The following is a 15,650-nucleotide window of genomic DNA, read 5'->3' as shown; positions in this document are numbered from 1 at the left end:
GAAATAGACCTTGACATTTGGGAGTTGTAGTAACTGGGATTTATAGTTCACCTACAATCAAAGAGTATTCTGAACCCCACGAACAAGAGAATTGAGGCAAACTTCCTACACAGAAGCCCAATGACCGACAGAAAATACTTAAGGACATTGAGTTAAACTCCCTTCACCAGGGCAAGAATACATAACCAAAGCCCTTCTGACAAAGAGCCATCCAGCCAAAGATATAAATAGATATATATGATTCACACACACAGAGAGATATAGTATCATAGATTTGAAAGGGACCTCTAAAGAAGGACAATGATATGTTGCATGTTCCAGAGTAGGCAAACCAGACACTCTCCATATCAACACTAATAAACAAACAACAAGAAATACTGTTTACCAACAAGCAGAAAGAAATTACATATATTAGAAATCAACACTTTCTAATTACTTTATTTTCCAGATCACCAGACTGGGCCGCAGCAATGCGTGGCAGGGGACGGCTAGTTGTTGTTGTTGTTATTATTATTATTATTATTATTATTATTATTAATAGGGATTTGAACCCTACTCTCCATATTTGTAGTCCAAGGCTCAAACCACTACACACTCAAGAATGATTCATGATGCTCTGGTGGTAAGGAGCTGATCCTCTCCTGGCAGTGAAACACAGCACAGCAAGCTTTGGTGATGAGACTCACACGGTTATTGCCATTGTTTGTTGCTACATGCCTCACTAGGAGGGCAGGGCATGGCAGGGCCCCACTTTCATAGTGACATCTGAGAAGGCCGTTTGGCTTTAAAAATAGATTTGGGAGCACTCTTAGTCTTTGCAATGATGCGAGAATCATAAATGTGAATTCCAGTAATTACACTTTTAATTTTTTTTTATCTTATAACATCATAAATACTGGACAGGTTGCCAGCAATTATTTACTTTATAGTCAGATTAAACATCATGTTGAACATCTTAATGCAGTTTATTCCGTTGTCAGTGATATGGTAAATCCAGCATGTCTTTTATACTAGTAGTTATCCAAGGTGCTGAACTCTGTCCCCAAAAGGGGCCTGGCACATTGGATAGCCCTTTTAGTATTGGTATTGAAGTCCAAACAACTGGAGGACCAAAGGTTAGCAACCACTGCTGTAGAAGGATTGGAGGGAGGGATTACCTCTTACTCTTTTTCTACCTAAAATCACCCACAGCTGTTTCTCACCAATGGTACTAAAGGCAGGAGGTGTCTGGAACTTTCCCTTCTTGATCGGGAATTTAGCTTTTAAGAGAGAGAGAGAGAAGGATACCATGGATACTTGCTTTCTGTTTAATGTACAGATTTTCCCTTTGTGGGGTTAAATTGTAGAATCAAATCTTAAAATAGCAATATGTGTAGACACTTATTGCTTTGGTTTTATTATACTTTCATTCAAATCAAAACGAGCCGCAGGGAGAGGCAGGTGAGAAATAAAAGTATTATTATTATTATTAGAAATAAAATCACTTACAAATATTTCAAGAAACAATAATTTGAAGAGTACCTTCATGTGAGTATGGAAGCAGAATGGTGAAACCCCAGAGTATGTGTTTTTGAGCAAATGCTGTAAAGTATCATGTCTCCTCCATCATCTTAAAATAGTTAGTTTAAATATTTCATGTGTTCATTCTTTCAGTGGTGATTTGCAGGCGACTGGGAGTGCCCATTGTACTTATAGCACAGCCCAGAAGGCTGTTGGAAAGGACAATTTCACTCTGATTCCAGAGGGAGTTAATGGGATTGAAGAAAGAATGACTGTTGTCTGGGACAAGTGCATAGTAAGTAAAAAAATAAAACAAACATTACAGTTTAATCACTGTATTAATTTATTACATACATTTCTATCCCACCCTTCTCCCCACAAGGGGACTTAGATAAGTCTAAACGAAAGCCACAAGCCATTAAAATCAATGTACAGGAGCACTGATTTTCATTTCCAAATTATTCTATAGATTGAAACCAGTTAACAGTGGTATAATAACTTAGTGTATAAGGGCCTCAGGCAGAATGGCCATTTTCGAAATGGTTCCAGCGGCCTAGTGGCAGTGGGTTTAAATTGAAATTGAAGGCTTTTAACTGGCATCCATTTGGAATTGAATATCGTGGCATTTCCACTTTTCCTTGTATGTTACTCTTTGAGATTTTGGCAAAAAAATATTTTGCAATCATTCCTGTTGGATATGGAAGGAGTGTGGAGAACCCTGAAGTCATCTTGCATGAATCTATTTTACTAAGGCTATGGGCATGTTGGGGAGGCAGCAGAAACAGGAAGCGGTGCTTTAAAAAAAATGAATTTGATTGAGAACAATACTGATTTAATCATATGAGGAACCATTGGCAAGAAAGCTATTTGTTTATGTAGTGTTTCCATACACAAATATTTCTAAGATTCAAAATGGACAAAGACTATATGACTTTGAATTGAACAAATCATAAACATTCTTCATGCGATTATGGCTTTCCTTAGGTGCACAACCTTTTTTTTGCCAAAAATTCAATGGCAACTCTTTCTTTTAGTTTCATATTCATAGTTCTAATCAGTCAATTGAAAAAGAAAGGACTATATCATTAGTAGATTAAAGTTACCTCTTATCATATCATACATATAGTCCAGTAGCTGTGAAAGAAATAAAAGTTCGAGTGATGGAGGCATTACTTTTTGACCCACCCTTGTATAACACAGCCCAACCAAAGTAAAACTGTCTTGTTTTTTGGCATATTGTTGTTGTTGTTGTTGTTGTTATATGTTTATGTATACCTTGCTTTCTCTTTATGCAAGAGAGGCTAAAAGTAGCTCACAATAAAACCAAATGAAATGCAATTTAAAACCTAAAAATATACAAATGTTAAAATAGAATTAAATATTAATGGTATTAAAAAGTAAACATTCAAAATTCTTACAGGCTGATTAAAAACGTATTCAAGGCTAAAACCACAGCACTCCCTTGATTTTTAAAGCCTTCATTTAAAGCCTGCCTGAATTTTTTTTAAAAAAGGTCCTGAGGCTTTTTGGGGCACTGATTCAGAAAATTGCATTGGATAGGCTGCATCAGCTCTAGTTTCTTAGTTGTGGTTATCATGGTTTTTTTTGGGTGATCAGATGGCAATTGGTAGATGACATTTGTTCCCTATCTAAAAACTAGAGCTGATTGGGGGGGGGGGGGGGTTCCATTTTTAAAAGATCAACTATACCCAAAATCAGGATTACTATTAGAGGCATTCAAATATGAGCTGGCTGATGTATAATTCAGAGCCAATAGAACTAAAGAGAGCCAGCGTTTCCACCCATTGCCTATAAATCCTTGTCTCTCTCATATGTACATATTATTACATGTTCGTTTTTATTGTATTCATGGAAAATTTGTTGTAGTCTACAGGAAAAATGGATGAAAACCAGTTTGTTGCTGTTACTAGTACCAATGCAGCCAAAATCTTTAATCTGTACCCACGAAAAGGCAGGATTGCTGTGGGTTCCGATGCTGATATTGTCATTTGGGATCCAGAAAAGGATAAGACAATCTCAGCAAAAAGTCACAAATCGGTAAGAGCTCGTTGTTGCTCTTGAGATTGCTTTGAGTTATTGTTATTAGTGGTACAAACTGCTGAAATGTCTTCACTCATGGCAACACAACAGCTATGTATATGTTCCTTACTGGATATGTCCAGATATGGATGTCATGCTGCTGTCAGGGATACACCGAATCTCTCTGCTACTGGTGGCCTGTAGTCTCATCCCACAGTGGCAGGATTACTTAAATTCCATGCATCCTGTTTGGATCATAGCCAGCTGAAGCCCTGCACATAGCTGGGTTTTAAAGGTTTCTCAATTATTTTACATGGTTAGGTATTTTAAAATGATAAACATTAGAAAAAGTCATTGTTTGGTTTTGGATTTTATGAATGCAGTTATTAGAAAATGCATAAAGATATGGGTTAACTACAACTTCCATCATCATCTGTTATTGCCCCCAAACTGCACCAGTAGTTAAAATTGGTCATTATGGATATGTGTGCTGCATTTGTCCAGATCCATTGACAATTGGGTTCACAGTACACTTCGCCTATAGTGAATAATAACTTCCATCATCCTGTAATTCCCACCAAACCCAGCCTGTACTTAAAGTTGGTCATGGTGGGTATGGGTGTCAAATCTGGTCCAGATCCATCATCAGTGGGGTTCACAGTGCACTTTGCATATGAGTGAACTATAAATCCTATCATCCTCTGTCATTGTCCCGCAAGGGAGCCCCCGGTGCCATAGTGGGTTAAACCCCTGTGCCAGCAGGACTGAAGACCATCAGGTCGCAGGTTCGAATCCAGGGAGAGCTCGGATGAGCTCCCTCTATCAGCTCCAGCTCCTCATGCGGGGACATGAGAGAAGTCTCCCACAGGGATGATAAAACATCAAAACATCCGGGCATCCCATAGGTAACGTCCTTGCAGACAGCCAATTCTCTCACACGAGAAGCAACTTATTTCTCAAGTTGCTCCTGACACGACAAAAAAAATTGCCCCACAAACCCAGCCAGTTCTTAAAGTTGGTCATGATGGTTATGTGTGCCAAGTTTGGTCCTAATCTATCATTGGTGGGTTCACAGTACACTTTGTATGTTGTTGAGATATGACTCTCATTGTCCTCTGTCATTCCACCCCCCTTCCCAAACACTGCGAATCTTCAAAATTGGTCATGTTAGGTATGCGTGCCAAGTTTAGTCCAGATCCATTGTAGGTGGGGTTTACAGTGTTCTTTGATTGCGGGTGAATGTCATTGGAGAGAGGGCCATAGGTGTCTCCTGAGCAGTGGGAGCTATAGCGGTTGTGAAGGCAGGAGCTTTTGCTCTTGAGATTGCTTTGAGGTTATATTGTTCCCAGCCACACACACATACATATCTTCACTTGTATTATGTGTATAGATAAGATATATAGAAATGTATATAGATATAGAAATAGATAAAATAGGTAGATCTTATATTTTATTTAAATAATGTATTTATTTCAAATATTTATATCCCAACCGGAGGGGGGGGGGGCTCAGGGCAGCTTACAACCGGCAACCATTTGATGCCAATAACAAAACAAACAAGATAAATGTAATTTATACATTTGTAATGTATACATTTTGTAATGAATATTTTGTAAATAAAGGTACATTCAGCTACAATTTCCCATTTTCCCCTTGTATGGCCGCTTTTGAGATACCGTGTATTAAAAAAATTACTACTGAACATTAACTGGAATTGAACCCCAAATGTCCTGGATTGACTCCCTTTTTAAATTAAAGAAACATGCTTATTATTTCCTGATTGAAGATAGAATTAATGAAATAATGTCTGGAAATTAGAATAAATCACATGTTTTTATTATTGTGCAGGCTGTTGAATACAATATTTTTGAAGGCATGGAATGTCATGGGGCTCCCCTCATAGTCATTAGCCAAGGAAAGATTGTGTTTGAGGATGGAAATCTCCATGTAAGTAAAGGAATGGGACGTTTTATTCCCCGGAAGCCTTTCCCTGAATACCTTTATCAACGGATCAAAATTAGGAATAAGGTAAGTTTGTATGCATCTTGAAAATCAAAGATACTTACTTTGTTTGTGGTGTCAGTAGTATTTTTTATTGCTGCTTTAATAACAAAATAACAATGGCTTCAGTAACCATCTACAGTACCATCCTTGTATCCATAGGCCCAATATCAGGAGTGTCATTCATTCATATCTGACAAAATTGTTTGCCCTCCTATTCCTCCTCTTCCTCGTTCTTAACACTTATTTGTACTCTGCTTTTCTATAAGGATTGGAAGCTGAAATGGCTCACAGCCTTAATAACTATACAATTTTAAAACCTACAAAATACAACTATTAAGATAGAATTAAATATTACAATTATTTAAACAAGTAAATATTGTTAAAACAATTCCTATCTCTGGGTTGCTGTGAGTTTTCCGGGTTGTCTGGCCATGTTCCAGAAGCATTCTCTTCTGACATTTCACCCACCTCTATGGCAGGCATCCTCGGAGGTTGATAGCCTCAAAAACAGCTTCATTGCTGCCCACATTACTGTGGAGTAGACCTTCAAACAATTCTTGCTGCTTGCTGAGGTGATAGGAAAATCCCCAAAATGGAATTCCATATCAATCAGGAATCTTAACTGGATCTATCAGCCTCCATGAGCAGAACATCCTAATTGGTCCCTCGCCTCTACAGAGGTTGTGTGTTCCAGTGAGTCTAAACTTGGTCTGGTAACAATCGGTCCACGACAACAGAATTGTGAGGAGTTTTTCCACATCACATATACCTGCCCAGAAAATAAAGTCCAGAGTGTGCCCATAGCATGAGTAGAGTAAGACATCACTTGGAACAGACCCATGGTTGCCTTTGAGACCATGAAGTCCTGAGCCAATCCCGACATAGCAATTTCAGCATGGATGTTGAAGTAGTTGATGTTCATATGCGTACGCTGGTCATTCTATGGAATACACATACGATGTACAAAGTTGACAAGCAAATTCCTAAATATCCTCTTTATTTCTTGGATCAATGAAACATCTCATCACTAATGATGGCAATGTATGAAACTCAAGATAAATTATCATAGGAGGAATACATCTTACATTTTATTTTGTGGTGACAAGCATTGCATTCCCACAGTGATGCCAGCACAGGTTGTCTGGGTGGTTGCTGGCCCTCTCCAATAAAACTAGCAAATTGGAGTTTAGAGAGTGCTTTATTCACACTCACTTGCAATTCAATGTCTAGTTCTAGGTATAGACAAGCATCCAAAATTACCAACTATCTGGAAATCATGTCCTATGAGGAACAATTTAGGGAGTAGTGCACTTTTAACTTGGCAAAGAGAAGATTGAGAAGTGACATCTTTAAACAGAAGATGGAGCAAACTTTTTTCTACTGCTTCAGAACTAGGTCACGAACCAATGAATTCAAGTTACAAGAAAAAATAACCTACCAAAAGATTAGGAAGAATTTTTGACAGTAAGAGTAGTTCAGCAATTGAATAGACTGCCTCAGAAGGTGATAGATTGTTCATCTTTGGATATCTTTAAGCAGAGATTGGATTATCATCTCTCAGAAGTGCTTCAGTTGCATCTTCTTTCATAATACGGGGTTGAATTTGATAGCCCTTGTTGACCCTTTGAACTCTGTAATCCTAAACCTTGGTATCTGTTCTGACTTGATGAGTGATGATAAAAGCAATTTGATTCCAAAAGTGGCACCACTTTCTCCCATCAGCTCTAGTTTTTGTGATACAGAACATATGCCATATACCACTTATCAGCTCTCTGAAAACATTATACAGCGAATTGGGGGACTCTAGTGAATGGAGTGGGAGGGAAGAGAGGTGAGTCCCTGAAAACTGAGTGGAGACTTCATTCTCAATCCCACTGATTAGTTCCACCTAGAGTAGACCTACTGAATCAGTTGTTCTCTGGTTATCCAACATATAGGAAAACCCCACTGATTCAGATCTAGAGGCAACCAACAACATATCCAGGCCACTTTCCACAAACAGAGACTCTTTATCTACGGAAGACAGATCTTGGATCCAATGTTCTGAGTGTAGGAATGTGGCGGTAAAATGTCAAGCTGCTGTAACTATTTTTTCCTTCATGATATTTAGGTAACAGAATTACAAGGTGTTTGCAGAGGAATGTATGATGGACCAGTATATGAAGTCCCCGCAACACCAAAATATGCAACTCCTGCACCTTCAACTAAATCATCTCCTGCCAAAAACCAGCCCCCACCAATCAGGAATCTACACCAGTCTAATTTTAGTTTATCAGGTAAAGAAGCATGGTAAATTGTCAGAAAAAAGTATTTTAAAGTATTCCTTGCTACAAATAATGGAATTGAGCTAAGCCAGCTCTTCCAAATTTGTTATATAATAGACTGCTGCAATATAGATCAGCTATTTTGGACAGGGAAGTTTCCAGCATAAAGATCCTGCTGTGAGGGGAATCTTGTGATGTAATATGCATGGCTCTGGGTATTTGGAGTGACTGCTGTATGTGTATAACTCTACTGCATAGTCTCAAATATGCAAACCCTGCCCCAATCACTTCAAGTGTCTAATAGAAAATAACTGTACAGAGAAGCTATGCTGTTTTTAGGAGAAGGTCCACAATTCAATTCATAGTAGTTGCCTTATGACCAAATTGTTTCTAACCTTTGGCAGCCCCCTGCCGTGGGATTTAATCAGAAAAGTTTTGCCATTGCCTTTTTCTGTGTCTGAAAGTGTAAGACTTGCCAAGTGGTGATTTGAAACCAGAGCCCTAATTTAACAGTGAGACCCCAATACCACACTGGCTAAGATCCAATACCGTTGTATGAAAGTAGAACACATCCATTTCACATTCATGAAAAGTTACAGCACAGGCTCAGTAGCCAGTATTTAATGAGAGTGATGAACAGGACAAGGAATGTCTTGTAGCTCTTTTCTCTGAGAGTGATATAAAACGAACATTTTTAGAAAGTTAGGCTACTCCGGGTCACCATCACAAGTAACTACGCTTAAGCCACTGAGTTCAGGGAGCTGCACGAGCAAGCCATGATGAAACTGGTTTGAAGTCACTCACTCATCAACAAAACCTTGCTGCCCTAACTTACCTTAGCAGTGTCCACTGGTCAAAAAAATGGAGGCAGACATTTCTTGGCACATGAAATGATGATATCCAGTATGCTACTGAAAAGGGGAATAGGGGAGAACAGAAATCCCTTTCCCCTGATCTCTTTGGCACGCTAGATAGTGTCTGCCTTCATTTTGACGCCTGGTGGTGTCCTAAGATAAGTGAAAGGGGGTCCCAGGGAAAGCGGGAATGACCCAGTTGATTAGACAGTTCCAAGGTTGTTGTAGGTTTTTTCGGGCTATATGGCCATGTTCTAGAGGCATTTTCTCCTGAAGTTTCGCCTGCATCTATGGCAAGCATCCTCAGTGGTAGTGAGGTCTGTTGGAACTAGGAAAATGAGTTTATATATCTGTGGAATGACCAGGGTGGGACAAAGAACTCTTTTCTGTTGAAGCTAGGCGTGAATGTTTCAACTGACCACCTTGATTAGCATTTGATGGCCTGGCGGTGCCTGTGGTTCTCTTTTGATCAGAGGTGATTAGATTAGATAGGTGATTACTCCACCTCAGACATCAGAAGAGCTGCAAGATTGAGAACAAGCCACAAGAGTAAAGACAAACATCCAAGCAGAGGAAAAGTGTTCTTGCCATACATCAAGGGAACTACTGACCGCATAGGAAAGCTGATGAGGAAACACAACATACAAACTACCTACAGACCCACCAAGAAAATCCAACAAATGCTACGTTTAGCAAAGGACAAGAGGGATCCTCTCACCTCTGCAGGAGTCTACCGTATACCATGCAGCTGTGGACAAGCCTACATAGGGACCACCAAATGCAGCACCCAAGCACAAATCAAGGAACATGAAAGGCACTGCAGACTACGTCAACCAGAGAAGTCAGCCATAGCAGAGCACCTGATGAACCAACCTGGACACAGCATATTATTTGAGAACACAGAAATGCTGAACCACTCTCACAACCACCATGTCAGACTACACAGAGAAGCCATTGAAATCCACAAGCATGTGGACAATTTCAACAGAAAAGGAGGAAATCATGAAAATGAACAAAATCTGGCTACCAGTAATAAAAAACTCTAAAATTACAACAGCAAAACAACAGAGAGGAAAGAATCAGGGACATCTAATCACCTCTCATAAAAGATTGCCCCAGGCACTGCCAGGCCATAAAATGCTAATCAAGGTGGTTAGTTGAAACATTCACACCTAGCTCCAGCAGACAAGAGTTCTTTGTCCCACCCTGGTCATTCCACAGATATATAAACTCATTTTCCTAGTTCCAACAGACCTCACTACCTCTGAGGATGTTGCCATCGATGCAGGCGAAACGTCAGGAGAAAATGCCTCTAGAACATGGCCATATAGCCCGAAAAAACCTACAATAACCCAGTGATTCCGGCCATGAAAGCCTTCGACAATACATTCAGACAGTTCCAAGTCGCTAAATAATCCGAAAATTTGGGAAAGCTCTAGGTTATCCCACAACTTCAGGTAATGTTGGTCAATTTTACCCTGCATTAACTTCCTGGGTCATATAATGACCACAGAGCTGGTCTGGCTCCTCTACAAGTTAGATGGCATGTCAAGATACACCTTTGATCAAAATGGATTTTCCAAAATTACGGAAAGATGCATGAGCTTAGCTTTTCTAAATACTGCTGCATCTGAACATTAATAATATTAAAATCTAGTGCTTCACTTTGATTTCACATTTGGCTTCCTGTTGTGCAGGTGCTCAGGTAGATGATAACAACCCTCGGCGTACTGGACATCGCATTGTTGCACCTCCTGGTGGCCGCTCCAATATCACCAGTCTTGGATGAGCTGAAGTGGAAGTCTAGAAGCCAAGGATGAAGGAAGGGTCACAGAAAGAAGCTTAGTTCCCTTTTATGTCTGTGTTGTTGGCCTCACTGTTTTCTTTGGTCCTAAGAAGTGGGGAAATTACTTCTTTCCTTTAAAAAAAAGGTTTTGCATAGAAAGAGGCCATCATGGTGTAGTGTTTGCTTGGATTAATTGCCCCACAATTGTGCTTTCATATCTGTGTCACCTTAAAGCATGGTGCTTCCATTGTCCTGTTAGTAACTGTTTTAGCTATGTCTCGTGGTTCCTAATGGTTCTTTTCACCCTCTCCTCCCGACCCCCTAACTGTGCTTGACTAGTGGATGCATGATACTAATGCAAGTTGCAGTTTGTGAGCGAGTCTACTTTAGACTGATTGCCAACCATAAACTAGGCTTGATGCCAAGATACACAATTTCACTAAAGAAGGGAAACCATAGACTTTTAAAAAATGCGATAGAATAGGTCAGACTGCTTTCTGTTAATGTAATTCTTAAATTTATTACTGACACAAATAAAAAGCAGTGTTAAAAGCTTCACCAGAAGAAGGCCTAGTGTCCGTGATACACTTTAGTACATTCCAAGTTTGCGTATTTATTTGTTTTTAGGAAGAATGATAATTTAAAAAACTCGGAGTGGATTTTCACATTTGGGCAGTAGTGTTCACTTTTGCATGAATTTTTGGTACTTCCAAACAATTCCAATTGTTGGATTTTTAAAGTTTTTGTACAAAGTTTTATTTCTCCTTTAAAAATCACGTTCTACTTATAATGTATCAAACTACTAGTTGTGGTTCTTTTTTTATTTTGAGGCGTGTGAAATAAAAGAAAATGAAACAACTATTTTCCTTCTTTTCTTCACAATCAAGATTGTTATTTGATGTCTTTCATATACATATTACTAAAAGGTATGGGGTTTTTAGGAAAGGTAAAAATAGAGCTGGACCTTAGGGAAGGCTGAGCGAAGGAAGATCGATGCTTTTGAGCTGTGGTGTTGGAGGAAAGTGTTGAGAGTGCCTTGGACTGCGAGAAGATCCAACCAGTCCATCCTCCAGGAAATAAAGCCCGGCTGCTCACTGGAGGGAAAGATACTAGAGACAAAGTTGAAGTACTTTGGCCACATCATGAGGAGACAGGAAAGCCTAGAGAAGACAATTATGCTGGGGAAAGTGGAAGGCAAAAGGAAGAGGGGCCGACCAAGGGCAAGATGGATGGATGGCATCCTTGAAGTGACTGGACTGACCTTGAGGGAGCTGAGGGTGGTAACAGCCGACAGGGAGCTCTGGCGTGGGCTGGTCCATGAGGTCACGAAGAGTCGGAGACGACTAAACGAATGAACAACAAAAATACAGCAAAACTTACAGAAATATGTATTCACAAGCTAACTGAGAGTTATGTAGACAATTGTCAGAAAATGTAGGAAGGAATTTCTTCAGCCAAGTAGGGTTACCTGAAGATGAAAACCTGAGGACACACCTAGTTAGCTGGCAACCTACTGAAAGAACAATGAGTAAAATCAAGTATATAATTGAATTACCTTAATGTTAAACACTGTTGCTTCAATGCATTAGTATAGAATATATGTTCCCATTTAATCTATATAAATAAATATGTAATGTTTGTTTGTGGGATTAACAGAACTCAAAAACCACTGGACGAATTGACACCAAATTTGGACACAAGACACCTAGCAATCCAATGTATGTCCTTCACTCAAAAAAATTGATTTTGTCATTTGAGAGTTGTAGTTGCTGGGATTTATAGTTCATCTACAATCAAAGAGCATTCTGAACCCCACCAACAATGGAATTGAACCAAACTTGGCACACAGTTCTCCCATGACCAACAGAAAATACCGGAAGGGTTTGGTGGGCAGTGTCCATTGGTTTTGGAGTTGTAGTTCACCTACATCCAGAGATCACTGTGGACACAAACAATGATGGATCTGGACCAAACTCTACACGAATACTCAATATGCCCAAATGTGAACACTGGTGGAGTTTGGGGAAAATAGAATCTTGACATTTGGGAGTTATTGTTGCTAGGATGTATAGTTCACCTACAATCACAGAGCATTCTGAACCCCACCAACGATAGAATTGGGCCAAACCACCCACACAGAACCCCCATGTGGGCCACAGCAACGCGTGGCGGGGACGGCTAGTGCAGCATAAATCCATATACAAATACAAGGGTCTCAAGTGAAAGATAGATAATATCAAACACATACAAGCATGCTGTATGAAGTGAAGGTAACTAAGGTAAATGATTATCTGGGCAGAAGTGGTAACCCTTTGGAGCACCTTCCTAACTGCCACTGTGCAGCTACCAAATCATGCGCAGATGCAGTAGGTTAGGACACTCTATAGCACAGTGTTAGAAAGTCATCAGTAGTTTTTCATTTGGTTGGTGGTTCCTTAGGAGTCTTGAGTAGTACAGTGTGCTGGGCCCTCTTATCAAGGCTGCCAAAGAAAAAGTGGAGAGGAGACATGACTGCTATGTTGAAATATGTGAAAGGCTGTCATAAGGAAGTGGGCACAGACTCAATGGAGCAATGGGTTCAAATGAAAGGAAAGAAGATTCCACATGAAGAACATTCGGAAGAATTTTCTCATTGTAAGCGCTGCTCAACAGTGAAACGTACTGCTTCGGAGTGTGGTGGAAGTTCTTTCCTTGGTGACTTTTAAGCAGAGGCTGCCTGATCATTTGTCAGGGGTGCTTTGATTGTGTTTTTCCTGCATGATAGGGAGTTGGACCGGACAGTCTGTGACTGTCATAAGGAAGAAGGAGCAGGCTTGTTTTCTGTAGCCCTAGAGACTAGTCCTATATCCCAGGATCTGATCCCAGGTTTTGTTTATCCCAGATTATCTGGCATTTATCTGGGATACACAAAATTTCAGTGTTTTGTTGACATCTCATGCCAGATCAGGAGACACCGGCCTGAAAAGTCATCTTTGGGGGGTGGGATTCAATACTTCCCAAGAAAAAAATCTGGTGATGCGCCTGCTTGTACAGGTGGGATTCAGCCCTCATGGCTGAGTGATTGCAACAGATTCAACCCTAATGTGGCTGGTCAGGAGAGGAAACCTCTTCTGTTCCATTGTTTCTTTGGCAGGGCTTGGATTAGATCAGTGGTTCCCAACTTTTTTTTTTAACCAGGGACCACTCTCCAAAATTAGTACCAAAAGGGTTACAAATTGGTTTTTGAGCAACTTTAGATTTGTTTTGGTTATTTGGGGTGCTAATTCAGAAAATGGCATTGGATAGACCACATCAGCTCTAGTTTCTGATACAGAACATAGGCCATCCTATTGCCATCTGCTTGCCCACAGAAAACGATATTTAATAATTTAGAGCTGATATGGTAGTCAGGTCTTTCGTGGGTAGTCAGCCTCTCTGGTTGTTTCGGTGTTATGAGAGGGTTTTGCAAGGTCAGTCACTCTCGTTGCCACATGATTTTGAGGCAATGGTATAGAAAAGGTGAAACAGCAGACTGTATTTTTGTTCTTGTGGACCACTGGTGGTCCACGGACCACAGGTTGGGAACCCCTGGATTAGATAGACCAGTGGAAGACAGCTCAGTTTCTACCTGAAATCCAGGTTAGTTCCCCCTCCCCCCCTTACACACACATACACGAGCGCCTTAGGCTTTGCCTGCCAGCTGCCACCAACTTAGTCACTTCCACTATGGGCAAAAGTATGATAGCTGGGACCTAATGCTGAGACAGCGCAGCGAGTGAGAGATGCAGAGTCGTGGCAAGATAGTTCACCAGAAAGGGATTTGGGGGGGGGGGGGGGGGACAAACAGCCAAGCATAGTGCTTAAGGCTATCCGGAAATCATAAGCAAACACGTTCAAATACTTAATGTCTTCGCTTCTCTAATTCTGACCCACGTCACGCAACCAGCATTGGGTCCTAGCTATCATACTTATATCACATTATGCTACCTATTGCTGCTATTGCAATGCAACTTGGTAGAAAGGTAGGTAATGACAGTGCAAATAATGAAAATAATGAAAATTTGCTTGAGACAGTGCTTGCAGTTCTGGAGGGGCTCTAATTTTTGCTTCTCATAGACTTGGCCTGAGGGTCATAGAATCATAGAGTTGCATTCAAAGTACCCCTGACAGATGGCCATCCAGCCTCTGTTTACAAGCTTCCCAAGAAGGATCCTCCACCACACTCCGGGGCAGAGAGTTCCACTGCTGAACGGCTCTCACAGTCAGGAAGTTTTTCTTAATGTTCAGGTGGGATCTCCTTTCTTGTAGTTTGAAGCCATTGAAAGTGATGGTTTCTAATATATGTCATTTCTTTATGCTTGTGGGTTAAAAATATTTGGTGTTGTTTCTTTGTCAGTGTTGATGAGGAGATTGTCAGGTTTGCCTACTCTGGAACATACAACATAGAATTGTCCTTCTTTAGAGGTCCCTCTCAAATCTATGATGATATATCTGTGTGTATGTGAATCAGGGCCATAGCCAGAAAAAATTTTTGGGGAGGGTTGAAAATTTCGGGGGGGGGGGGGGTTGAAAATTTGGGGGGGGGAATTGAAACCTGCCTCCTAGCTCACGCTGAAGCAAAGAACACAGCAGGGGGCAGAGCAGCCTTCAATAGCCTGCAGCTCTGCCCCTGTCAACCACTTCCACCTAGTCTGGCCTCCTTAATGAGAGCATTCAAACCCCCCCCCCCCCGAACTTTGTTGCTTCGCTACATCAGCTATTGCTGCAAGTAATGACAGTGTGAATAAATTGTCAATATTTGCTTGAGATAGTGCTTGCAGTTCTGGAGGGACTCTTATTTTTTTGCGTCTCATAGACTTAGCATGGGGATTTGGTTAACCAGTTAAAATTCATAAGTAAACCAGGTTTTTTTTTTAACCTGAAAAATTTCGGGGGTGGGGTTGAACCCCTAACTCCCCCTCCCGGCTACAGGCCTGATGTGAATCATATATCTATCTATCTATCTATCTATCTATCTATCTACCTATGGCTGGGTGGCTCTTTGTAAGGAGGGCTTTGATTATGTTTTCTTGCCCTTGTGAAGGGAGTTGGACTGGATGGCCTTAAGTATTTTCTGTTGGTCATGGGGGTTCTGTGTGGGAAGTTTGACACAATTATGTCGTTGGGGTTCAGAATGCTCTTTGATTGTATAAATCCCAGTAACTACAACTCCCAAATGTCAAG

The 15,650-nt window shown here is 40.5% G+C and overlaps 1 protein-coding gene across 2 annotated transcripts in view; it reads left to right on the top strand.

Annotated features, from left to right (window-relative positions):
* The window catches only part of CRMP1 (collapsin response mediator protein 1), a 49,158-nt gene extending 37,849 nt beyond the window's left edge, over nt 1-11,309 (top strand). For both annotated transcript variants that reach the window (XM_060778046.2, XM_060778047.2), the window contains exons 10-14: nt 1,654-1,795; nt 3,388-3,558; nt 5,389-5,568; nt 7,655-7,820; nt 10,360-11,309. In XM_060778046.2, coding sequence (XP_060634029.1) covers nt 1,654-1,795; nt 3,388-3,558; nt 5,389-5,568; nt 7,655-7,820; nt 10,360-10,451 — 751 coding nt within the window. In that variant the 3' untranslated portion in view covers nt 10,452-11,309. The remainder of the gene's footprint in view (nt 1-1,653; nt 1,796-3,387; nt 3,559-5,388; nt 5,569-7,654; nt 7,821-10,359) is intronic.
* Nucleotides 11,310-15,650: the final 4,341 nt, after the last annotated feature.

The sequence above is a fragment of the Anolis sagrei genome, chromosome 5 (genome assembly GCF_037176765.1).
Source record: "Anolis sagrei isolate rAnoSag1 chromosome 5, rAnoSag1.mat, whole genome shotgun sequence".
Lineage (NCBI taxonomy): Eukaryota > Metazoa > Chordata > Lepidosauria > Squamata > Dactyloidae > Anolis > Anolis sagrei.
The sequence above is the reverse complement of the archived record's forward strand: the minus strand, read 5'-3'. Positions and strand labels throughout refer to the sequence as shown.